A 27,925-nucleotide genomic window follows, 5' to 3' on the forward strand; every position below is an offset into this window, starting at 1 on the left:
ATTACAATAAAATTTGCTCTATAAAGTCAACAAATTCAATTAATTTAACTCAAGCAATACAAGAGACAGCGTCGAGTTGTCATGAATCATAAAGGTTCTAGATGGTTATGTATGGGCGGTATTCATAGTCCGTTCTTATATTTAAAATCGTCTTAAGCACGGACTTATATTCGCTCTCTTCGTCACACATAGATTGTGTCTGACGAAGAGAGCGAATATAAGTTCGTGCTTAAGACGATCTTGAATATAAGAACGGACTATGAATACCGCCCTATATCTCATTTTTCGGTCCTAGTGAAACTAACTCGAACTTGAATTATCGTAAACACCCGTAGACTCACATTTCTTGTTGCAAGAAGAAAGAAAAAAGAGGTAAGTACTTCTTGACAATATTTATGTTTAGTTATAGTAATCTATATACTAAAAATGTTATATTCATTAATAGAAAATCATATATCTAGGGTTAATAATCTATAACCTCAAAATTACTGAGATCGATTAGAAAAGTATTTATCTATGATAAATTGTATTTATCTATGATATGATCTATATCTATTTTACCATATTGTTTCAGAAAATATCATCAAACATTTATATAGGGTGTTCTACAGTGCAATATATATAATATATTGTTTATATTTTGTTGCTGCCAGTATTCTAAATACATTTATTTGGTATTCAACTAATAGGTAAGGATCTTTATCTATATTGGGATTGTCCTTTTATCTTCAATTAGTAATTATTTAATTATCTAAATTATATATTATTTTTTTAGATTGAACTAAAATATATATTTTATTTTTATAACAATACTTGTGTTGGTAAAACTTGTATGCTTAAGCTTAAATGTACGTATATAACTATAATAATAATATATTGCACGTTATCTAACGTTATTATATATCTAACGTTAGTAACAAATATGTCTAACGCATTAAAAGATAAAGTGTATATTTCAAAACGTCACATAAGGAGAATTATTGAAGATCAAACTAATATTGATATAGCAGGATCATCTACACAAATTAAACAGTCATTATTAAATACCAATAGATCTTTTAAAGATAATTGTTTGGTTTTACATAAAATTAGTGATATAAATATTCATGCATTTAATAAAAACATCACTAATGAAACGCTTAATCCTGAAATTGAAATCTGTGAAAATGAAAATCATTATCTACAATGTCAAAATATAAATGACAATAATACTTTCATGCAAGTAGACTATGATCATGATAGTGATATTGACAATCTTACTACAGAAAGTAAAAGCAGAAGCTACAATGATGTTGATGAAAATAATAAATTTAAAAATGATTTTGTTAAATGGGCTTTATCATTCAATATTAATCATAACGCATGTAATGCATTGATAACAATTTTGCAGCAATATACATCATGTAATTTTTCAAAAGATATACGAACGTTACTACAAACTCCACGACAAGTTCATGTAATAAGTGCATGTGGCGGACAATATTTTTACGCGGGTTTGAATAATGTGATTAAGATAATGTTTTTAAAATCTAATAAGAAATATATAAATTTACTTATAAATATAGACGGTCTTCCTCTCTCAAAGTCATCACAGTCTTCATTATGGCCTATTTTATGTTCGAATACAGTAAATGAAGATGTATATGTTGTTGGTGCATATTTTGGAGAAAAAAAACCGCAAGATTGTAATACTTTTCTTCAACCTTTGGTTAATGATTTCATTTCTTTAAGCAATGGTTACATTTTTGATAAAAACGTGATCAAAATTAAATTATTTGGTTTGATATGTGATACACCAGCAAAATCCTTTATTTTATGTACAAAAGGTCATACTGGGTTCTACAGCTGTACAAAATGTACAATAAAAGGAAAATATTTAAATGGTAGAGTTTGCTTTCCAAATGCACCATATTCTTTAAGAACTGACGATTTATTTGCCATTAATGGTTACAAGAATTTTCAGACAGATTACTTCATTATAAATAATATTCCGGGTTTTTTACCTATAATGAACACGCCCTTAGACTATATGCATCTTGTATTGTTAGGCGTTGTTAAAAAATTAATACTTTTATGGATAAAAGGTCCGCTTTCTGTACGTTTAAGACCAAGATCAATCAAAAGAATATCATATTTGTTAATCTTGCTTAGAAGTAATACACCAAGTGATTTTGTTAGAAAGCCAAGGGGTGTTTACGATAATTCAAGTTCAAGTTAGTTTCACTAGGACCGAAAAATGAGATAGACATAACCATCTAGAACCTTTATGATTTATGACAACTCGACGCTGTCTTGTATTGCTTGAGTTAAATTAATTGAATTTGTTGAGTTTATAGAGCAAATTTTATTGTAATAAAAAAATGTCAACTGCAAATCAGTCTATGAAAGAAACAAATAATGTTGGTATGTATGTTGGTATACCTCTTTAATAGATATAATTATATATATATGTATATAATTATATTTATTAAACTCAACAAATTCAATGAATTTAACTCAAGCAATACAAGACAGCGTCGAGTTGTCATGAATCATAAAGGTTCTAGATGGTTATGTATATCTCATTTTTTGGTCTTAGTGAAACTAACTCGAACTTGAATTATTGGGCTTGTTCGTTTTATAGCGTTTTCGATTATACAGGATTTGAACGACCCAGGGTTGATCAATCACTATTTTACTATAAATGCAAGTCTTTCATTGGTGGAGAGGTTGCAATGACGTCATTAACCAACCCTGGGTCGTTCAAATCCTGTATAATCGAAAACGCTATTAGCTGCACTGGGGCAGCTCTGGGTCTGCTCTAAACAAGATAATACAGGACAAACTATTTATATGTCCTGTATTATCCTGTGTAGAGCAGACCCAGAGCAGCCCCAGTGTAGCTAAAACGAACAAGCCCATCGTAAACACCCAAGATGTATACAAGATGTTAAACAATGGAAAGCTGTAGAATTCAGAAATTTTCTTTTATATACGGGACCTGTTGTTTTAAAGTATTCATTAGCAGAAAATTTGTATCATTATTTTCTTATGCTTCACGTAGCAATCACAATTCTTGTTCGTCCAGATTTATGTAAAACAGAATTTATAGATTATGCAGAGGCTTTACTTAAAAATTTTGTCTTATTATTTGAGATTTTGTATGGTAAAAAATTTATATCACATAATGTCCACAACCTGTTACATTTATGCTCAGATGTCAGAATATTTGGTCCATTAGATCAGTTCAGTGCATTTCGTTTTGAGAATTACATGATGTCCATAAAAAAACTATTAAGAAAGAATGAAAAGCCACTGCAACAATTGATAAAAAGATATAAAGAAAAAGAAAATATTGATTTTTTCTCACCAAAAAAAGTACCTAATTACAAGGTCTATATAGTTGGCCCCCCCTCTAACGCAAATCGTAAAAACATTTATATATTCGGATTGTGCATTGTTTGTACATGAATGTACTATGTTTTTTATCGTTTGTACATTTTTCGTTAATTTAAAAAAAAATTACAAAGTTTTCGTAACTGTGCCAATGATAGTTAGCCCCCCCTATGTCGCAATTACATCACGTAAACTATAACTTATGAATTTATCGTGCTTAATCGTTTGTACGTCGTTTGTACATTATTAATAATCGGTTACATTTATAATTCCAACATTTGTTTTTGTTTAAAACGCAAGATAAATAATTTTTATTTGAATATGGCGGGTACGGAGTACGGAGCGGGTGCGCATGCGTGTGCGTGCGTATGCGCGCCTATGCGTGCATATGCGTGTATGTGCGTGCGTGTGTGTGCTGCATGTATCGTGTAGGTGTGTATGCGAATGAGTGGTGGGTGTGTACGCGCGAGTGTATATACACAACACAGCATATACCCACACATACGCACACATCCACTCACACACACAGCATCACATTAGACGGCATTATATCACGGCTATGTCATCACAGCATAGCAAAAGTTAAAAGTTAAAGACTTTTAAAATATCTCTAGACGAAAAACTATTAAGTTTTAAGCTTTGTTCCCATTGAGACTTTCGATCAGCATCAATATTATCGAGTATAGAAAATCAGAAAAACTGTCGAAATTTCTTAAAATCTCCTAACATTGAAAAAATTGTATATAATAATATTAATAATCAAATCAGTGATCAAAAATTAAGTAAAGAGAAAAAAAATGTAAAGAAAAGATGTAGTTATTATTACAAATCTGTACCAGATATTCGTCATCGTAACAATCGTATTAAAGATATTAAAAAATTAATGCTTTTAAAAAATGGTAATAACGTCAATCAACCGATTTTAATTGATAAACAACCCTATTTTGCAAAAAATACTTGTCCATTCGATTCTATAATACAAATATTATCCACAGCGGTTATGGATAAATCACAATATTTTACATCAATAGAATCAAATGCCAACAAGACAATGGGCTTGTTCGTTTTAGCTGCACTGGGGCAGCTCTGGGTCTGCTCTAAACAAGATAATACAGGACAAACTATTTATCTGTCCTGTATTATCCTGTGTAGAGCAGACCCAGAGCAGCCCCAGTGTAGCTAAAACGAACAAGCCCAATGGTCGGTATTCATAGTCCGTTCTTATATTTAAGATTGTTTTAAGCACGGACTTATATTCGCTCTCTTCGTCACACATAGATTGTGTCTGACGAAGAGAGCGAATATAAGTTCGTGCTTAAGACGATCTTGAATATAAGAACGGACTATGAATACCGCCCAATGTAATTTATTCTTAATTTTATTAAAAGGGGATCATGTACGAATATTTACCGATTGTTTAGTACGTGTACCAAGTACTAAATCAGCTTCTTTGATTGGTGTAGATTTTACACTAAACGATTTATACCTATCGGAGAAGCAGATTTAGTATTTGGTACGCGTACTAAACAATCGGTGTAAACTAAGCTATAGATGACTACATATATGACTACTGTGAACCTTAAAAGAGTGGAGATGAACAAAACATTGTGAAAAAAACATAGAGCAGCATTGACGAGAGATGTCTACATTTGTCGCAACGACAAAGATTTTGATTGGCTAGCGATAATTATTTGTTTCGTAAAGCACGAACTAAAAACATTGTGAGGAAATCTATCTTTTCAAAATTAATTCAAATAATTTTTAATCATAATTAAAAGATTTCTATAAAAGGACCCCGCACAAACATTATGAAAAGTGGTTAAATTCGCCGAAATTGCAGTATCATTTACTGATGCTGATCGAAAGTCTCAATGGGAACAAAGCTTAAAAATTAATAGTTTTTCGTCTAGAGATATTTTAAAAGTCTTTAACTTTTAACTTTTGCTATGCTGTGATGACATAGCCGTGATATAATGCCGTCTAATGTGATGCTGTGTGTGTGAGTGGATGTGTGCGTATGTGTGGGTATATGCTGTGTTGTGTATATACACTCGCGCGTACACACCCACCACTCATTCGCATACACACCTACACGATACATGCAGCACACACACGCACGCACATACACGCATATGCACGCATAGGCGCGCATACGCACGCACACGCATGCGCACCCGCTCCGTACTCCGTACCCGCCATATTCAAATAAAAATTATTTATCTTGCGTTTTAAACAAAAACAAATGTTGGAATTATAAATGTAACCGATTATTAATAATGTACAAACGACGTACAAACGATTAAGCACGATAAATTCATAAGTTATAGTTTACGTGATGTAATTGCGACATAGGGGGGGCTAACTATCATTGGCACAGTTACGAAAACTTTGTAATTTTTTTTTAAATTAACGAAAAATGTACAAACGATAAAAAACATAGTACATTCATGTACAAACAATCTACAATCCGAATATATAAATGTTTTTACGATTTGCGTTAGGGGGGGAGCCAACTATATAGACCTCTAATTACAATATTGAAAATTTATATTCACTAAAATATTTACATAATAATGGACCAATTCTTGATTGTATTCATTTTAAATCACAATATTTACAATATTTACAGTTATCCACTAAAAAATTTCATATACATTGCAAAAGTAATAATAATAGTAATAGTTGTTGTCTTTTAAGAAATGGGTGTTATATTATTATTTTAAATATAGTGAAAAAAAATGAAAATATTTTTGTGATTGGTAAAAAACTTAATTATGTAAACAATATATATGAAATACCTTGTAAATCAAGCGATTTTGGTATAAAAATAATGATGCTCAATAGCGATGAAATGTTATCTTATTCAATTACAGATGTGCTCTGTAAAGCATGGAAAATTCCTTTCGCAAATAAGCCTAACACATTCGCAGTATTTCCCTTAAATCATACTATGTAAAACGCTTTCAAATAACAATAACTGCAATAATTTTCACATCAATCTGTATATATATTACATATATTTTGTTTAGCATATATAATGCGCTAGACATGTTCAATATAATGCTCAAAAAACATTTTGAATTCTTAATACATTACATAAATATAATGCGTTACATTTATGTTTTTCATGCCTCAATATATGTATACACAAGTATTTTGCATTTTAAAGAAAAATGAATACCAATGCATATGTAATTGCGGAATTTCACGATAGACTTCAATTAATACCTGCATTGTGGTACAATGCAGATAGAAATTCAAGTATTTGGCCTACTCATTTTAAAAGTAAATTTAGAATAAATAAAGCTATAATGACAAGAGAGATGCCACAAAATATTGAATGGAACGTATTACCAGTAAAAAGGATTTTTGGCAGAGCAGGTAAAAGTTAATTGTTATATTAAGACTAATTTATATAATAAACTTTAGAAAAGTATTTTTTCCTATCTATAACATATCTTACAAGTTACTATTTGTGAATTATAATTTATTATATAACATTGTTTCAAATTCTAAAGATAATTACGAAAAAGGAATGGAAAAATTAGTCCTTGCAGAGGACACATCTAATATAGATGTATCTTACGATGAATTAAAAAATCAGAAGAAAAAAAGAAGACGCGAGAAGGCCAAAAAAATTATATCATCTTCTTCAGATGAAGATATATGTTTTAATGAAGATAAACACAATCATGTAAGACAAACTGGCATCAAACTCTTGCCTCCTTATCCAGAAATTGAAAACTTTGTATCTCAAAAAAACTGCACACTCAGAAATCCATAGAAAACAATTCTTCAAATGTATTATGCGAAAGAAATACTTCTTATACAATAAATGGAAGTGGTAAGCAGTACCTAATAATTTATGAAGACTATAATGTTATATCAAAAGTGATTTTTTTTACATAGTAATGTTTTCGCTTTTTAGATAAAATTATTGACATTAAAAATTTTTCAAAAAACAAAAGATTTTACACAAAAACCTAATGAAGATAGCGATGCAGAAAATAGTTTTACACGTGGTATGTATGTATATATATACAGGGTGTCCCAAAGCACCCTTAACAACTCTCGTGAGGTGATAGAGGAGATCGAGACGAACAAAAAAGTCTAATACCATTTTGCGATATTTGCAATAATAACAGAAATATTTAATGTTAAAGTCAGGCGAATAAGAGCGCGCCGCGAGAAGCGCTCAAGCCGCCTGAGCCGTAGGACGGCCCAGTGTGTACCATTATAGGCCGTCGGCGCGCGGTAAGGGGAAGGCAGCGCGCCGCTGCCCATGGTTACGTCGTCGTTCCCGCGTCTTACCGCGCCGCGCCAAAAGACTCGATAACCGATAGTACAAAATAATAAATAATGAAAATAATAATAAATAATAACAAATATAAATTAATAATTAAATAATAATATGTATAAAATGTTTGAGCACGTTTTCCGTAAAATATCGTATAGTATTTCAATACATGAGATAACGATTACAACTTGCATTCTGCTCTGCTTCACATAATTCTAGTGTCTACAGAATTGGCAAAACGCTCTACACTGAGAGAATTTTCTCTTAGACTTTATCCTGAAAATCATACACATGTTTGATTAACTTTACTAAACTACATAGTAAAATTAATCAAACATATTTTATATTTTATTGTGATAGATATTTTTATTTTTTATTGTGATAAATAATCATAAAAATTCTTATAAAATTCTTTTCAAATTGTCCCACGATTATCATGATTTTTAAAGTATAAATTATAAGAGAAAATTCTCCCTGTGTACGAATTAAAAAAAATACTAAGAGTTCCAATAGCACTTTTAATAGTTTTTCGATAAAAATTAAAAGATTCTATGTACATACACATTTCTTATTAAAAGAATTAAAAAATTAATTTATTAAAAATTAAAATTGAAAAATATCGTTTTAACTTTGTAAATCTAACACGACATTCTCTTCCCTAATTACTAACACGCATTAAATATTATAATTTGTAGCAAGACTTCCTGATAGCTGTTCAACTGCCAAAATGCTTCTTGCCAAAAATGATAGTATTTAATGTGTTTTAGTACTTAGAATTAGAGGAGAGGAGTACGACACTTCGCAAATCTAACACGACGTTAGATTTGCGAAGTTAGAATATTTTTCAATTTCGATTAATTTAAAATGAAGAATGCGGAACTTTATAATTTTTATCGAAAATTGTAGAACTATAAAAGTGATATTAGAACTCTTAAATTTTTTTTTAAATTTGTTAAACGTCGTGCTTTCTCTCTCTCTCTCTCTCTCTCTCTCTCTCTCTCTCTCTCTCTCTCTTTCCCCCTCTCTCCACAGATAAATTCTATTAATATTTTTTCGAAATAAAATTATTTCGTAGCAAGAAAACGCTATCGTTTCCACACCACTCTGAGGTAGATAGCTTGGCGCGTTTTTTTTATAGTGGTTTCTCCAGTAGACCTAATCCACTCTCAAAATTTAATTCAATAATTGTTCGAAGTGCCTTCCTCATGCTTGTAAGCAGAGGTCGGCTCTTCGAACAATTTGTCGCGTTGCACGGTGCGCTATATCGGGGGTAATAGTGTTGAAGGCTGCTATGATCGCCTCGCGTACCTCATCTTCGGTACCATTGCGACAAGTTCTACCGCAGCTTTTATGTATCCCCAAATAAAGTAGTCCAGCACGTTCAAATCTGGCGAACGTGCTGGCCAATTGATTGGGCCGCCACGACCTATCCACCTGTCAGGATATCGCGCATCTAAAATTTCCCGCGTACGACGGGAATAATGTGCGGGAGCTCCATCATGCTGATAAATCAGCCTTAGCCGCGTTTGTAAAGGTATATCTTCCAGAAGTACGGGCAATTCCTTTTTAATGAACTGCGCGTACGTCTGTCCGTTGAGACGCGGCGGAAGGAAATATGGCCCAATCTGAAAATGGACAATAGAGATACATTATACAAGGACATTACTCGAGAAAAATTTTTCAATTAACAAAAATATATTTACCACTTTATTCGCAATTACGCTTGCCCATACATTTATCGTCCATCGATATTGAAAGGCGCACTGACGAATGGCGTGAGGATTCTCCTCTTGCCATATTAAAAAGTTCCGCGAATTAAATACGCCATTTGGCGTAAATGTGGCCTCGTCTGTCCACAAAATAAAATCGGGAAATGTATCATTTCGCCGACATTGTGCGAGAAATCCTGCGCATGTTTTATTAATAATTACTGAATAATCTACAATAAATTTAATTACAAAAGAAAAATTGAAATTATAATAATGAAAATACCTTCGCAAAAGGTGATGCGTTGTATTTCGTCTCTTGGAAAAAGTTGTTGCACCCGTTGATAGTGGAATGGATGCAACCCATTCTCCTTTAAAATACGATGTATCGTGGATCGCGGTACATCGAGTGCACGTTTTGTTGAGAGAGCAGCACAGGCAATGTGCCGATTTTCAATTGTTTTTTCATGTTTTTACACGTATACGTGTAGGTGTATAGGTTGCACGTTGTGTACAGGTTGTATCAAAGTGCTTTAAAAATGAATTATACGGCGGCAGAATATACAGACATGATTATCTGTTACGGAATGGCCATGGAAAATGCTCGTGCCGCGGAGCGTCTTTACGTAGAACGATTTCCGAACCGTGAGCGGCATCCATCACATGTCACAATAATGGATAGTGTTCGACGATCGCGAGAAACGGGATTTCTTTTGCCGCATCATCAGAACCGCGTTAATGTACCAGCACATCGTCATGTTAATGATGACGAGCAAGTACTGCGTGCATTTGAAGAAAATCCTAATACGAGTATACGCCGTGTGGCTCGTGCACTCAATGTACCGCGATCCACGATACATCGTATTTTAAAGAAGAATGGGTTGCATCCATTTCACTATCAACGGGTGCAACAACTTCTTCCAAGAGACGAAATACAACGCATCACCTTTTGCGAAGGTATTTTCATTATTATAATTTCAATTTTTCTTTTTTAATTAAATTTATTGTAGATTATTCAGTAATTATTAATAAAACATGCGCAGGATTTCTCGCACAATGTCGGCGAAATGATACATTTCCCGATTTTATTTTGTGGACAGACGAGGCCACATTTACGCCAAATGGCGTATTTAATTCGCGGAACTTTTTAATATGGCAAGAGGAGAATCCTCACGCCATTCGTCAGTGCGCCTTTCAATATCGATGGACGATAAATGTATGGGCAAGCGTAATTGCGAATAAAGTGGTAAATATATTTTTGTTAATTGAAAAATTTTTCTCGAGTAATGTCCTTGTATAATGTATCTCTATTGTCGATTTTCAGATTGGGCCATATTTCCTTCCGCCGCGTCTCAACGGACAGACGTACGCGCAGTTCATTGAAAATGAATTGCCCGTACTTCTGGAAGATATACCTTTACAAACGCGACTAAGGCTGATTTATCAGCATGATGGAGCTCCCGCACATTATTCCCGTCGTACGCGGGAAATTTTAGATGCGCGATATCCTGACAGGTGGATAGGTCGTGGCGGCCCAATCAATTGGCCAGCACGTTCGCCAGATTTGAACGTGCTGGACTACTTTATTTGGGGATACATAAAAGCTGCGGTAGAACATTGTCGCAATGGTACCGAAGATGAGGTACGCGAGGCGATCATAGCAGCCTTCAACACTATTACCCCCGATATAGCGCACCGTGCAACGCGACAAATTGTTCGAAGAGCCGACCTCTGCTTACAAGCACGAGGAAGGCACTTCGAACAATTATTGAATTAAATTTTGAGAGTGGATTAGGTCTACTGGAGAAACCACTATAAAAAAAACGCGCCAAGCTATCTACCTCAGAGTGGTGTGGAAACGATAGCGTTTTCTTGCTACGAAATAATTTTATTTCGAAAAAATATTAATAGAATTTATCTGTGGAGAGAGGGGGAAAGAGAGAGAGAGAGAGAGAGAGAGAGAGAGAGAGAGAGAGAAAAGAGAGAGAAGGCACGACGTTTAACAAATTTAAAAAAAAATTTAAGAGTTCTAATATCACTTTTATAGTTCTACAATTTTCGATAAAAATTATAAAGTTCCGCATTCTTCATTTTAAATTAATCGAAATTGAAAAATATTCTAACTTCGCAAATCTAACGTCGTGTTAGATTTGCGAAGTGTCGTACTCCTCTCCTCTAATTCTAAGTACTAAAACACATTAAATACTATCATTTTTGGCAAGAAGCATTTTGGCAGTTGAACAGCTATCAGGAAGTCTTGCTACAAATTATAATATTTAATGCGTGTTAGTAATTAGGGAAGAGAATGTCGTGTTAGATTTACAAAGTTAAAACGATATTTTTCAATTTTAATTTTTAATAAATTAATTTTTTAATTCTTTTAATAAGAAATGTGTATGTACATAGAATCTTTTAATTTTTATCGAAAAACTATTAAAAGTGCTATTGGAACTCTTAGTATTTTTTTTAATTCGTACACAGGGAGAATTTTCTCTTATAATTTATACTTTAAAAATCATGATAATCGTGGGACAATTTGAAAAGAATTTTATAAGAATTTTTATGATTATTTATCACAATAAAAAATAAAAATATCTATCACAATAAAATATAAAATATGTTTGATTAATTTTACTATGTAGTTTAGTAAAGTTAATCAAACATGTGTATGATTTTCAGGATAAAGTCTAAGAGAAAATTCTCTCAGTGTAGAGCGTTTTGCCAATTCTGTAGACACTAGAATTATGTGAAGCAGAGCAGAATGCAAGTTGTAATCGTTATCTCATGTATTGAAATACTATACGATATTTTACGGAAAACGTGCTCAAACATTTTATACATATTATTATTTAATTATTAATTTATATTTGTTATTATTTATTATTATTTTCATTATTTATTATTTTGTACTATCGGTTATCGAGTCTTTTGGCGCGGCGCGGTAAGACGCGGGAACGACGACGTAACCATGGGCAGCGGCGCGCTGCCTTCCCCTTACCGCGCGCCGACGGCCTATAATGGTACACACTGGGCCGTCCTACGGCTCAGGCGGCTTGAGCGCTTCTCGCGGCGCGCTCTTATTCGCCTGACTTTAACATTAAATATTTCTGTTATTATTGCAAATATCGCAAAATGGTATTAGACTTTTTTGTTCGTCTCGATCTCCTCTATCACCTCACGAGAGTTGTTAAGGGTGCTTTGGGACACCCTGTATATATATATATATATATATATATATAAATATTATTATATTTATTTTTTTTAATGTTTTATATAAAGGCAATATATATACAAATGTATTTTTTACACAATTCTTATATAAATAGTAAATAGCTTTAATTGCAATATTTAATAATTAAATAAATATTTTTTTCAGAATACAAGAAACTAATTTTGGGGAAGCTAAATAAGGTTTTATATAAACTCAATAGCATTGAAAATAGAATGGACATGCTAGAAGACAAAATGCAACGTTCTAATTATTCTAGCCAAGAAGAAATTTTTATACAACTGCCTATAACAACATTTGAAGAGTTAACATTTTTTGAAGAACAATTAAAAGAAGTTAATTTTAAAGACGAAGCGGTATTTAAAAAATATTTTTTTATTTTATTGAATACTTCTAACGTGTTCCAAATTGAAATAATGACATATTATATTTAATATTTATTTAATCTATTGATTTATTGATAGTTCAGAGAGAGAGAAAGAGAGAGAGAGAGAGAGAGAGAGAAAGTAAATTAATATAAACATAAAACAATATTTTTTAATAATATTCAAAATTTTTTATATTTTTTTTCAGATTAATACGTTTCAACTTGTGGGTGGAAATACTGCGCACATAATGATACGCAACATCTTAAAAAAAGCCATAACAAATAATTTTGCACAACATTTTAGCTGGGCTGGAAAAAAAGCTAAGAGAAGCTTTCAACATTTAGGTCTTTCAAGAATAATTATACGTAAGTCAATTTTTCACACACACACACACAATATAGAATGTCTGACAATATCAATACATACGCTTATGCAGTGATGCGATGTTTCCTACCGGGCTCCCGGCTTCCAAGCCCCGCACAAGCGAGAAGCGTGTACATGTTCAGCGCAGCACATGTACACGCTTCTCGCTTGTGTGGGGCTCGAGAGCCAGGAACCCGGTAGGAAATATCGCATCCCTGCGCTTATGTGAAATAAAACTCATTACACTAAATGAAAAAGTTCTTTACCATTTTGTAAACTATGTGAAATTTTTAGATAATAAAAGAAGATAGATTAATCGCATGTGATAATGTGGTGGGACAACTTTTGTAGGCATGTTTTCATTAAATGGCTTCGACTTATCGATTGTTTCTTAGCTACGACAACTGATAGAGATATGTGATTCAGCTTTACACGTCGCTACCGTTCGTATATTTCACCTTTTGTTCACCAGCTGATATTCACTGTTGCAAACAGACAACCGATAAGTTGAAGTTATTTTTTTTATGAGACTGTTTCTATACAGCTTATTCCATCATTTTACGCGCATTTATTCGCCAATTTTTTTTCAATTAATATTTCAAAATTTTATGTGATTTTGCAAAATGTTACATTTTTATTCAGTTTGATGAGTTTTACATGCACACGAGGGGACGTGCGGATACTGTCGAACTCTGTGTATATATGAATTATATATTGTAATGTTTATAATAACTTTTTATGTTATAGAAGCTGTTCGTAGGACACACAAGCATGTAAGTGATGCTGAAATTGCAGAAACCATTTCCAAGTGGCTTGCCCAAGCTTCTGTTAGGATTGAGAGAACAAAGTATGTACTTATAGGACTATGTACTTATAGGAGGATTTATTTTATATATAATTTTATGTATATTTGTATGCAGTATGTATATTTTTATGTAATTATATGAATTTTAACTTTTATTTTATTTTTACAGACATTTAACAAAAGAAAATAATAATCAAGATTTTATTAGTATAATAAAATAAATTATTAGTGGCAACAAAAGGTGGAATATATGAATGGCAGCAACGCGTAAAGTTTAACTGCATATCTGTATTTGATTGGTTACTAAGAAATAATCGATCAAAGTCAGGGAAAATATGCCTACGAAGGTTGTCCATATTACATGCACTAATTAATCTATCTTCTCAAAATTTCACTTAATAGCGTACAAAATAAGACTAGATATAAGACTTTATTAATGAAAAATAATAATATAACGAACAAGATTATTTACTTTAAAAAAAGTACAATATTAAAAACATTTTTTTTTTTAAATATAAAAAAAAATATACTTTTATTTCAATGTTAACATGTTATGCAATGTTATGTGTATTTTATTTATGTTAACATAAATACAAATAAAAACATTTAATTAAAATGTATTGTCATAACAATTTTATATTTATATATTAAAAAATATAAAGACAATATTTTTATATGCAACATTATTCCCCAGGGAGAACACCAGGTCGAAGAAACGTCTAATACACATCTAATAGACGTCTATAGACGTCTAATAGAAATTTCGAATCTCCATGATGGACATCTAGTGGATATCCATTAGAGCTTTTTGTTCCGTGTGGTCAGTGACAAAAGACAAAAGACGGATGTGCGACATTAATGACCCTGGAGATATTAATAATAATGACTGCTGCTATTATTTAATATTCACTCATTTACGTAAATTATGATATTCTTGGTAGCAAAGTTTAAAGTATAAATTATTAATCTAGAACAGGGCTGACGAAATGTGGCTCGCGAACCGACCCCTACTTCGGACGCTTCTCCCTCCAACGCGTCAGCCGGCAGAACCGACCGACGTCTGTCAGGACCGTAGATAGCCCATTGTGCAAGATTGCAGGGCCATCGTAAATTTTTGGAAATTTCGATGTTTAACGACGTAGTGAATGTATCGTGAATAAAATAAGGAATGAAAATATTAATGTGACAAATGGATGCGCTTAGTATTGCTAATAAGTTATTCAATGTCAATATTAATTTGCGTTGAAGCGAGACGAAGTTGATGTTCTAACTGTTAGAACGCAATCTCGCACGATGGGCTATCTACGGTCCTGACAGACGTCGGTCGGTTCTGCCGGCTGACGCGTTGGAGGGAGAAGCGTCCGAAGTAGGGGTCGGCTCGCGAGCCACATTTCGTCAGCCCTGTTCTAGATTAATAATTTATACTTTGAACTTTGCTACCAAGAATATCATAATTTACGTAAATGAGTGAATATTAAATAATAGCAGCAGTCATTATTATTAATATCTCCAGGGTCATTAATGTCGCACATCCGTCTTTTGTCTTTTGTCACTGACCACACGGAACAAAAAGCTCTAATGGATATCCACTAGATGTCCATCATGGAGATTCGAAATTTCTATTAGATGTCTATGTAATCTCCTATCAAGAGACACGGTAGTGTCTCGCGCCAAGTTCACGCGCAGCGCAAGACCGACCGTGTATCTTTACGCGAGCACATGAGCTGATAGGAGTCGAGATTTTCATATCTCAATAATGCGTGGACCGATCGAATTTATAATAGGCTCAATCGATAGAGCACATGCGATTTACATAATAAAAGTATCTTTACTTTTTTTGTACATGCTTTCTAAAAAAATATATTAATTGCCAAAGTTTGCCAAAGTCGAAATATGCCGAAATCTATGTAAGTCTTGGTCGTCGTCGTCGTCGTCTGTTCGTCATCCTTCTCTAATATATAAGTTTTTCCTTTGTCAACTAGAAGCATCAAAATGCGACATGGTTGTCCTTTTCTACATCCCGTGAAATGTCGATTCCCGCATAAGAGCGTCTTTTTTCTTTCCTTTCTTTTTCTAAAAGATGTCTGTCCTTTTCCAACATGGCGGCGCTCAGACCTGTCAGCTCGCAGCTTTGATGATACTAATCACATTGATATAATTAATATCGGTCGTAAAATGTATATGTAACGTGTTGTGGAGACGAATAGAGATAGTGTATATCAAAATAATAGTATTCTTTATAAAAAAAATTTTCTCGTCTTGAAGTGCAGAAGTGTAGCAACACACATGCTGACACACTCTTAAAGGGAACGTTCACAAGTGTCCCCTCCCGATTTGATTCTCCTTGAAATATGTTGTAAAACATACAATTTGAGAAGACACGTATTTTTTTATAGTGGCCCTAACTCAAATTTAAAGGGTGAAACACCCTTTTGAAAAAAACGAGTTTTTTTTTGTGTGTAACTATCGCCAAAACCGTAGGAGATATAAAAAAATGTTTCAAGTAGAAGTTGTATGGCTTGTAATGGGCTTTATAACTGTGTAGTTGGATTTTCAAAAAATGTAATTTTTTTTAATTTACTCTTACCCCTTGGTATTATTTTTTCGAATTTCAAAATTTTTGTAATGACAAAAGTTGTAGCATTTTTTACGCTGAATTCAACCATATATGATTTTATTATGTTCCGAAATCGCATCTTTCAAAAATAAGTCATCAGTATCATATTATATGCGTCGCGCTTCATGACGCATTGTTTATACCGCACTTGTGTTGCGCAATAGTCGTTAAATAAATATAAAAATGACATGTTATCACATATTTAAGGAAGAAAAGTTAACTAAAATTGTTGCTAAAGCATCCCTTCCACATTACACTCTTATAGATAATCGCTGCATTTTGTATGCAGCGCGTTGTCATATACAAGTTAGCTATCAGCGCATATTACACTTTGAAGTTTTGCTTGCAGTGACCACGGGAAAATAATTTATGAAACGAAAACAGTGAATGAATCAATCTATTCAACATATATCCACCCTGACTCTACTCTCTTGGCCCGACTTGACTGACAATGAATAAAATTCTGTACATACTCTTTTTCAATAATTTTAATATACTGCGATATATTCTACATACTATTACATTCTATTAAATTATTACGATTTTTTTAAACTATGGTATATAAAATCTTGAAATATAAAATGTATATTATAAGTATAATTATAATATATTGATACAATAAATAAGCTTTTATATATATATAAGCTTATTTATATATATTATAATTATACTTATAATATACATTTTATATACCATAGTTTAAAAAAATCGTAGTAATTTAGTGGAATGTAATAGCATGTAGAATCACAGTATATTAAAATTATTGAAAAAGAGTAAACTGTACAGAATTTTATATTTTATTTCATTCTCAGTCAAGTCGGGCCAAGAAGGTAGAGTCAGGGTAGATATATGTTGAATAGATTGATTCATTCACTGTTTTCGTTTCATAAATTATTTTCCCGTGGTCACTGCAAGCAAAACTTCAAAGTGTAATATGCGCTGATAGCTAACTTGTATATGACAACGCGCTGCATACGAAATGCAGCGATTATCTATAAGAGTGTAATGTGGAAGAGATGCTTTAGCAACAATTTTAGTTAACTTTTCTTTCTCAAATATATAATAACATGTCATTTTTATATTTATTTTGCGACTATGCACAACATAAGTGCGGTATAAACAGTCATGCAGCGCGACGCATATAATGTGATACTGATGACTCATTTTTGAAAGATGTGATTTCAAAACATAATAAAATCATATATGGTTGAATTCAACGTAAAAAATGCTACAACTTTTGTCATTACAAAAATTTTGAAATTCGAAAAAATAATAACAAGGGGTGGGGGTAAATTAAAAAAAATTTCATTTTTTGAAAATTTAATTACACAGTTATAAAGTCCATTACAAGCCATACAACTTCTATTTGAAATATTTTTTTATCTCCTACGGTTTTGGCGATAGTTACACACAAAGAAAAAAACCGTTTTTTTTTCAAAGAAGTGTTTGATCCCTTAAATTTGAGTTAGGGCCGCTATAAAAAAATACGTGTCTCCTCAAATTGTATGTTTTACAACATATTTCAAGGAGAATCAAATCGGGGGAGGGGACACTTGTGAACGTTCCCTTGTTAGTATTCTGTAGTTAGTGGACAGAAAGTGTACTTTGTGCACATTGGTGGAATCGGCAGGTATGTAATGTTTATAGAGAAGAAATGTCTAACACTTGGATTGAAGCTGACGATACGCTAATTAAAAAAAGACAATAGCCTAGAGGTGCTAAAGATGTTTTTGTCATTCTTACAGAAATTTGATCAAAAGTAATCTGTTTTTATATATGAAAAAAACGCAATAACTTAGAAATACAGATGGTTTTTTATACCCTTTTTATGATCACTAATAATTTTCTTATAAAACATGTTGTAAAATATAAAAAAAAATTATTAGGTTTGTATAAATTAAGATTTCTATAATCAAAAAGAGGATCGTCGTATTGAAAATATGACGAGAGTGATGGTGGGATATTATTACCATTATTTTTACTAAAAAAAAAGAATCATATTTATTAAAATTATTTTTACTAAAAAAAAGAAATGATATCTCACAAAAAAACCTTTTTTTTAAAAAAAGGTAAAAAAAGGGCGCCAAGTACACGCCTTGTTATATTAAAAAAAAGTTTTCCTCATAAAAAAACCTTTCCAAAAAATTGTTTTTTTTAAAAAAAGTTTTCTTCATAAAAAACCTTTTCAAAGAACTGTACTTTCAAAAATATATTATATTAAAAAAAAGTTTTTCTCACAAAAAACCTTTCCAAAAAAAGTTGTATATATCATAAAAAACTTTCCAAAAAGATTGTATTTCCAAAAATATATTATAAAAAAATCTTTTTAAAAAAATTATATATATTTATTATAAAAAATCTTTCCAAAAAAATTGTACTTTTAAAAAAAGTTGTATATATTAAATAAAAATTTGCTACATATTCTGTCTATAAAAGAGGTGATATCAGAAAATGACGCCAAGTTTAAATAAAGAACTTTTCAAAAAAATTATAGATGTATCAGGCTCTGATGATTGTTAAAATCAATAAATTTGATAGGAGCGTAAAGAGCCAACAGCCAGATATTCGTGCGAAGGTTATCGTGTATTAATTAATAACCATTGAACAATACATTAAAAAACAAACGTTTCAGCCTGTCATCAGGCCTTTATCAAGATCAGATTGAGGTTTCAACCATCACATTATATGGTTCTAAGTTTTTTCTCCTACCTCGTTCCATCTTGTGTGGACGAGCTTTCTACTATGTTTAACACAATTTAACGTGGTTTTAACTACTCTTCAGGTTATTATGTCAATTTTACTTCGGTTTTTGTATTTAATTTTTGCGTTGCGTATTTATTGAATTTTGTAATAACATTGATAAAGGCCTGATGACAGGCTGAAACGTTTGTTTTTTAATGTATTGTTCAATGGTTATTAATTAATACACGATAACCTTCGCACAAATATCTGGCTGTTGGCTCTTTACGCTCCTATCAAATTTATTGTTTTCAAAAAAAGTTGCATGTATATCTAATTATTTATTTAAAAATGATATTTATGTTTATATCTAGTTAATTCTTCTTAAGTATACTTTTTAAAATAATTGCATCTGTATCTAGTTATTTTTTTTATATCTGTATCTAGTTAAATAAAAAAATTTTTCAAATTTAATCAAAATAAAAAAATATTACAAAATTTCGCAAAAAACTTGGCGCTGCTATAAAATAGCCTTAAAATATTATTATACATCTTAAAATATTATAGAGCAATGAAGGCTATTTTATAGCAGCGCCAAGTTTTTTGCGAAATTTTGTAATATTTTTTTATTTTGATTAAATTTGAAAAATTTTTTTATTTAACTAGATACAGATATAAAAAAATAACTAGATACAGATGCAATTAGTTTAAAAAGTATACTTAAGAAGAATTAACTAGATATAAACATAAATATCATTTTTAAATAAATAATTAGATATACATGCAACTTTTTTTGAAAAGTTCTTTATTTAAACTTGGCGTCATTTTCTGATATCACCTCTTTTATAGACAGAATATGTAGCAAATTTTTATTTAATATATACAACTTTTTTTAAAAGTACAATTTTTTTGGAAAGATTTTTTATAATAAATATATATAATTTTTTTAAAAAGATTTTTTTATAATATATTTTTGGAAATACAATCTTTTTGGAAAGTTTTTTATGATATATACAACTTTTTTTGGAAAGGTTTTTTGTGAGAAAAACTTTTTTTTAATATAATATATTTTTGAAAGTACAGTTCTTTGAAAAGGTTTTTTATGAAGAAAACTTTTTAAAAAAAAACAATTTTTTGGAAAGATTTTTTTATGAGGAAAACTTTTTTTTAATATAACAAGGCGTGTACTTGGCGCCCTTTTTTTACCTTTTTTAAAAAAAAAGGTTTTTTTGTGAGATATTATTTCTTTTTTTTAGTAAAAATAATTTTAATAAATATGATTCTTTTTTTTTAGTAAAAATAATGGTAATAATATCCCACCATCACTCCCGTCATATTTTCAATACGACGATCCTCTTTTTGATTATAGAAATCTTAATTTATACAAACCTAATAATTTTTTTTTATATAACTTTAACTTTAACTTATTAACTTTTTTATTTTGAAAAACTCTTTTTCAAAATTTGTAAATAAAGAAATTTAATGAATTTTTTAAATCGCGCGAAATAACATCTTTTGTGTAATAAACTTTGAGAGGAGTTGCGATATTCTTGTTGTAAATTTAGTTATTTTTACGCGACAAAGATGCAAACGAAGTAACGTTGCATGATATATTCAAGTCTTACATTGCGAAACGTCTCACAAGAATAAGAATTTCTTCGTGGGACCTGCGTTGGATGGAATGTCTTCTTTTCAAATTAAGTACTGCAGTTTTTAATTTATTGAATTTTTTTCAAAAACTCATTGTGCACTCGGGAAAGAATGTCGCGGCAGAGAATGCGTGGCGGTTATCGAACCACCATACATTTTTTCGTATTGTGAAGACGATAATTAGAGTGAATGGAAAGAAGACTCCTGTAAAAGCGATTGCTTGACGGAATCCAAAGGCGTGATAATCAAACGACGTTTTTGCAAACATGGTACTAAGAAAACGGCTAGTTGTAATGGGCCATATTACGACGTGGTTCTTTGCAATGACTCAAGACTTTGCACTGGAACACGCAAAATAATTACCGAATATGCTACCATAAAATGCACCGAATACAACTTAAAAGTGAAAGAGGAAGGCAGCGGAGAATATTTCAACTATGATCCAGAAAATGGGCCGGGATGGAAGGTCTTTCATGATGAGACGAAACCGTGGATAGCCTGTACCGTATATTGCCGACGAATTGTATCTGCTGCAAAAAAGCAATATGAATATGTGGCACGCCTGGAAATGCTCGATTTAGATATCGACCACGAAGTAAAAGTAAGGAGACGTAACTACATAGATTGAAAGTGGTCACGAAAAATGTTCCGTGAAGGAGGAGGTTTGCCGAGTGGAATAACTTGCAACATTTCGTCGCCATCTTTAAATTGTCAATGACAGATGAGACCACAGTGAGAGAAAAGGTTATAAGGATTAGAAAAGCATGGAACGTAAGTATGAAATTGAAATAAACAAATAAATTTTTAAAAAATAAAAAAAATGTTACAAATTTTTAAAGAACATAAAGAATATAAAGAATATAAACTTCTTTTTTCTGATCCTTTTTTATCTCCCCTTGAATTGCAACCTTTGACACAACAGGCCATTACTTCAGAATTTATTATATCTATAATAAAAATTAAAAATATTTAAAAATAAAATGCAGTTAAATTATCTTATAAATAAAAAAATGAAAATATTAATATATTGCTAAAAATTATTTATATTAATATTTGGACATACTTAGAAAATATATCTATGCTGATTTATTAATAGATAGATAAATAGATAGATAGATTAAAAGATATTGCTTATAGCGAAATATTAATTGATTTAACATGCAACAATTTTAGGTTATAAAAATTAAAAGTTAATACTACAATAAATTCTAATTTTCTGCAAAACAATTAAAAATAAAATGTTAAATGTTAAACTACATTTACTTTAAAATTTATAATCTTGAAATATATACCTTATATAAATGTTTAATTAAAATTATTTGCATACCACGTTGCATACGAATATTTCACAAGCACAAAGGGCGGTATTCATAGTCCAATCTTAAATATCGTCTTAAGATTTTCTTGACTAAGATTGTCTTATTTGTATAAGCTCAACTTAAGGTATCATGTATTCATAGTTTCAAAATGAGACAATCTTTGTAAAGAAATTGATACTTCTTTTTGCTTAAGATTTTCTTAATGAAGTTAATGCTTAAGATAATCTTATTTAGCGTTCGACAATCTTCGGAATTTTTCTGATGTATCAGCCAATAAAATGTATGATATATTAAAAGATTCTTGTAGAAAAATTCTACAAGTTGCATGTCTATATACGTTTTATTCATGTTCCAATTTTTGTATATTGTTATGTTGTATATTATAATTTAATATTGTTTAAGTAAAAGTGAAAAATAATGGCAAGTAAAAAACATTATACTGAAACGGAAAAAAAATTTTTTTTACGAATTTTAACAAAATATTCACACATTATTGAAAGAAAAAAAAGTGATGCTACAACACTAAAAGATAAAGAAGAAGCGTGGAATGAAATTTGTGATTCATATAATATGTCATCTATTATTACAAGCAAGGTAAGAAATCTACATATTTTTTTCTAATTAGTTATATTAATTGTGTAAAATAGAAATATTAATTATATTTGAGAAAAATCTAATGTGACATTATGTGAGGTTAAGGTAATTTTACTTAGATTATATTTTACTTCTTAATATTTAATAATTTTATAAATTACAGAGAAGTATTCAACAACTCAAAAAATTATGGAGTAATCTCAAATCAACTCAGAGAGATGCCCTTACACATGAAAAACAAGCACGATTATTAACAGGTGGTGGTCCTGAATCTTCATCTACTGAAATTGATCCTGATATTGCTGCAATAGCACCCAATTTGTTGACAACAGCACCGACATTATTTTCATCAAATATGTCAGATGAAATATTACAAGGTAGCTACATCTTTATTTTATTAATATAATAATCGAAAAAATAGTAAAAGTAACGAATAATATTTTTTTAGAACGACAACAGAGAATTCTAAATGACGATTGTATTCCTGAAGAATTATTGATTGAAAATCAAGATAACGAATCTTCATTTGTTGATGATTTCGGGGAAATTATTTTCACTAATAAATCTACTGAAACACCTGATATGAAAGGTTTAATTACTAATTTCACTGATACTTTCTATTAATATATTTGTTTGTAAATTATATTTAGTATTGAATAATGACACAATACAATTCAATATTACAGAATCAAGCAGTGAAGTCGATGATGCTGAAAAAGCAAGTAATGCACAAGTGATAGCATTAAATCCAAAACGTGCAATATTTAACAGTAAAGGTAAATTTTATCAATGCTATTTCTACTATATTGATTACTCTATATTTATTACTATATTTATATTAATTTTATAAATATAATTTTATTAGTAATTTTTTAGAAAATAAAATCTCTGTTTATAAATCCAAAAAAAAAAAAAATAAGAGATTGTACATATATATTTATCATTATTATATAATCTTCAATACTAATATATGTATATATTTTTTTTGCCAAAAAAGAAAAAAAAAAAAAAAGTGTACCAAGAAAACGTTTAATGGAGGATATAGACATTGGTAAGATATTCGTCATATTTTTATCGTTATTTCTGTATTTCAAGTGTAATAATTGTAATGATAAATTTTTTTTCTTTATAATGTAGTGCTTACACCAAAGAATAAACTTAAAAAATCGGGATTTGAAAATAAAGAAAATGTTGACGAGAAACAATTAAAAATGGAACGCATCAAACACATAATTGAACAGGAAGAGCAAATAGCAAATTTAAAGATACAACATCAAGAAGTAATACAAAGACTTGAAATAGATCATCTCAAAGAAAAATATGCTTTAGAAATTCGTGCGGCTACTGCTACCACTGAATTATCAGAATTATTACTTAAAGAAAAACAAAATTTAAGATAATCTTCTTTTTTTAGTTTGATAGTGAGTACTACCAAAGAATAATTTATTTTAGTTTTATTACAATGGCTGTCATTCTATTATAATAAGAATTTCTTGTTTTATGTATTATTATTATAATAGTATTACCAAAAAATAATTTATTTTATTACTATGACTGTCGTTCTATTACAATAAGAATTTCTTTTGTTTTATGTATTACTATTATAATAATTCAGTATTATTTTTAAAATTTAATTGAAATTATATTTACTGTTATTCATTAAAACAAAGCGTTTAGAAAAGATAAAGTATTTTATTTTATTTATAAAAGTTATAGCCAATGTACCTGTATGCTTTGTTATTATGTTATGAATAAATAAAACGTAATGGATACAATAATAATTATTTCGTACTTTTATTTTTATATTTACTTTATACAACAATATCTTATTAATATATAGATATACATATATAATTTTAATGAAACATACGAGCAATTAATGCTTCGCGAGTAGCAAATCCATCTAACGTTCCATTATTAGGTTCACGTACAGGTACTTCTTCTTCATCTTCATGGAATTCATCATTATCTTCCGGTAACACATCATTAAAAATTAATGACATATTATGTAATACAGCGCATGCTACAACAATTGTTGTAGAAGTAATTAGTTTTGTTGTTAGTCCTCGTGATAAACAGGGAAATCGTCTTTTCCATACGCCGTAAGTTCTTTCCACTATTAGTCTTGTTCTGCTCTGTATGTTATTGTAACTACAATAATAAAATAATTTATAATACACTAATTTTTTTATCCATTAATTATTAACATTTTTTAGTTCAATTACAATTTTTTAATAGAATATAACAATTTTTCAATACAATTAATACAATTTAATTATAAATATTTTTTACTATTAAGAAATAGAGAAAGAAAATTTCAACCTTATTTCTTCATTGGTTCTAGGATTTGGTATTGGCGTCATCAAAAATGATAAACATGGATATCCTCTATCACCAACAAGTATACCATCAAACTGATTTTCCATGTATCGTATATATAATAAAGAATTTTGAAAAATTCGACTGTCATGTGCGCTACCAGGCCACTCTGGTACAATGTCCAAAAATTCCATTTTAGGCCCAACAACAGTCTGTATATAAATACATATGTTATTCATTAAAAAAATAGTTATTAAAAATAAACAAGAATAATAATACATACTTGCACGTTAAGTGAAAAATATCCTTTTCTATTTCTGTAAATTTCATTTACATTTTGGATCTTGTATCCACCAATCTTATGTGAGTACAATCAATAGCTCCATCCACACCAGGAAGACCAATAGCTCCATTCCCTTTTCCAAGATTATTAAATAACTGCCAATTTTCATTTTGTATTTCTGAATTCCGTGGCATTTTTATATATTCCTTAAGCAAGCTGGCAACTAATAAACTTACACGAAAAACTATTCTTGATGTTGTTGGTTGTGAAACAGTCATTGTATCACCGAGAAGAAGCTGAAAATATTAAATATATATATAATTATTTTATTATTTTATTAATTATTAATAACAATAAAATGTAGAATATTAATAAATATATTCTAATTGGAAATACCTGAAAACTTGCAGTTGCGTAATATCTCAAGCATATCAACAGTTGCATTACTGGTGGAATCGGCAGACCACGATTATTAATTTTTCCTAATCCTTCTTCAATTTTTGGTAATATACCATACAGAACAGAATCTTTATTAAATCTATAGCGTTTCTTAAATTGCAAATTATTGTAAAATTCAAAAGGGTTTTGTCCATCACGAATATATCGTTTTCGTACACGTTCCACATTTTCAAAATCATCTTCGATGTCTTCGATATCGTTAATTTCTTCCATTATCTCTCTATTTATAATATATTTAGATTATTAGTAGGTTATTAATAAAATATATTAGTAGGTTATTAACTACTTACAAAAATAAGATTATCTTAAGTAATGTACGATGTTGACTTAAAAATATAACCTTACTTTCTCTGAACATGAGCTTATTCGATACAAATAAGACTGTCTTATTTGATTATGAATTTAAACTAGTTTTAAGCATACTTAAGACATTACTATGAATTATAACAGAAAAAGATCATCTTAATGAAGGTAAAGCTTAAGGCGATGCTTAAAGAAATCTTAATTTATGATTATGAATGTAGATGGCATCTTAAGTCCATGCTTAAGACAATCTTGGATATAAGAACGGACTATGAATACCGGCCAAAGTAAGCTTTTTACTTGCTCTTGCTCTTAGTGCAGTCAGTTCAGTTCATGTTCCTCATGGTACAGCTAAAAAAGAACAGATTTAAGATGGCGACGAAATGTTGCAAGTTATTCCATTCGGCAAACCTCCTCCTTCGTGGAACATTTTTCGTGACCAACTTTTTTCTCTATACGCTATCTAGTTACGTCTCCTTACTTTTACTTCGTGATATCGACCCATACTTTCCAGATGGGACACGGTGTCACTACAAAGATGGCCAAAATTATTACTGCCGCCAGCATTAAGCCCCTTGCACAATGCCAGGCAACAGGCAATAGAAACAGGGAATAGGAATAAGAAATAGGAACAAGGAATAAGCCGAGAGCACAAGCTTTTACATAAAGCATAACGCATAAGCATAAGGAAATTGATTGGCCTATATATAAGCATAAGCAAATGCATAAGGAAATGGACCAATCAATTTCCTTATGCTTATGCGTTATGCTTTATGCAAAAGTCTGTGCTCCGGCCAATACCATTATACCAGAAACTATATATCAATGCAGAATAGACTGTGACACAGGAAATAGACATAGAATTTTCGTCACGTCGGAAATTCTGTGCCTGTTGCCTGTTGCCAACCAATCATTGCGTTCGGATGTTATAGGTTAATTTACGAATTCTTGGCGCGTGTATGCACATGTACAAGACTTTTATCAGAAGCAATGATGGATCATCGTGATTATTCCAGTCGTTTCGACGAGGACGAGGAAAGGTATTTTAGCGACGAATTGGAATCATTCGATGAAAACTCCAATAAATATATAAAATATGGTGATAAATTATTAATTGACTTAGTTCGTGCTCGCCCATATCTTTATGATAAAAGAGTAGACAATTATAAAGATGCGAATATGAAGGAAAATGCATGGACAGAAATTGCCACTACTTTGAACACTACACGTAAGTAAACTTTAATTTAACCTTTTACTGACTTTGAGTCTCATTATCAGAGATAGCCCTTCTGCGTTTCAGTCTCCATTCTGTCTCATTACCATTTTACATATCATAAGATTATAGTTGTTAATATTTGACGTGTATAATATAGTTATAGAGTGCAAGAATCGATGGCTACGTCTTCGCCAACGCTTCAGCAAAGAGAGGCAGCTGCGGGAGCAAGAGACGAGAAGTGGAGCTCAAAAACCTACAAGACAAAAATGGGTCTTGTTTGACAGTCTCAATTTCTTAGAGAGACATATACCTCAAAGAAGATTTGTTTTGTTTCTTCAGTCAT

General features: G+C 30.7%; 2 protein-coding genes, 3 long non-coding RNA genes and 1 pseudogene across 6 annotated transcripts; 5 read left to right on the forward strand and 1 right to left on the reverse strand.

The window, feature by feature from the left end:
- Window positions 1-147: 147 nt before the first annotated feature.
- LOC136997353 (uncharacterized) lies at window positions 148-14,811 on the forward strand. 2 transcript variants are annotated; one of them, XM_067348041.1, is made up of 10 exons: window positions 148-372; window positions 575-689; window positions 776-848; window positions 6,545-6,756; window positions 6,894-7,219; window positions 7,304-7,397; window positions 12,755-12,963; window positions 13,181-13,340; window positions 14,086-14,185; window positions 14,313-14,811. In XM_067348041.1, exons 5-10 carry the CDS (start codon window positions 7,211-7,213, stop codon window positions 14,362-14,364), a joined length of 624 nt encoding a protein of 207 aa, XP_067204142.1. In that variant the 5' UTR covers window positions 148-372; window positions 575-689; window positions 776-848; window positions 6,545-6,756; window positions 6,894-7,210; the 3' UTR covers window positions 14,365-14,811. The 2 variants fall into 2 exon arrangements, with proteins under 2 accessions (XP_067204142.1, XP_067204143.1); XM_067348042.1 differs by lacking the exon at window positions 776-848.
- LOC136997212 (uncharacterized) lies at window positions 9,948-12,668 on the forward strand. Its single transcript, XM_067347680.1, has 3 exons — window positions 9,948-10,023; window positions 10,182-10,624; window positions 10,703-12,668. Exons 1-3 carry the CDS (start codon window positions 9,948-9,950, stop codon window positions 11,153-11,155), a joined length of 972 nt encoding a protein of 323 aa, XP_067203781.1. The 3' UTR covers window positions 11,156-12,668.
- Window positions 14,812-22,442: 7,631 nt separating the features above from the next.
- Window positions 22,443-23,846, forward strand: LOC136997354 (uncharacterized). The gene is made up of 4 exons (XR_010888135.1): window positions 22,443-23,002; window positions 23,166-23,379; window positions 23,451-23,591; window positions 23,689-23,846. It is a non-coding gene; the product is annotated as an uncharacterized lncRNA (long non-coding RNA).
- A 149-nt stretch (window positions 23,847-23,995) lies between these two features.
- On the forward strand, window positions 23,996-24,783 carry LOC136997388 (uncharacterized). Its single transcript, XR_010888162.1, has 2 exons — window positions 23,996-24,053; window positions 24,140-24,783. It is a non-coding gene; the product is annotated as an uncharacterized lncRNA (long non-coding RNA).
- LOC136997385 (putative nuclease HARBI1) lies at window positions 24,773-26,844 on the reverse strand (annotated as a pseudogene).
- Window positions 26,845-27,153: 309 nt separating this feature from the next.
- LOC136997389 (uncharacterized) lies at window positions 27,154-27,773 on the forward strand. Its single transcript, XR_010888163.1, has 3 exons — window positions 27,154-27,406; window positions 27,490-27,594; window positions 27,740-27,773. It is a non-coding gene; the product is annotated as an uncharacterized lncRNA (long non-coding RNA).
- Window positions 27,774-27,925: the final 152 nt, after the last annotated feature.

The sequence above is a fragment of the Linepithema humile genome, chromosome 1 (assembly GCF_040581485.1).
Source record: "Linepithema humile isolate Giens D197 chromosome 1, Lhum_UNIL_v1.0, whole genome shotgun sequence".
Lineage (NCBI taxonomy): Eukaryota > Metazoa > Arthropoda > Insecta > Hymenoptera > Formicidae > Linepithema > Linepithema humile.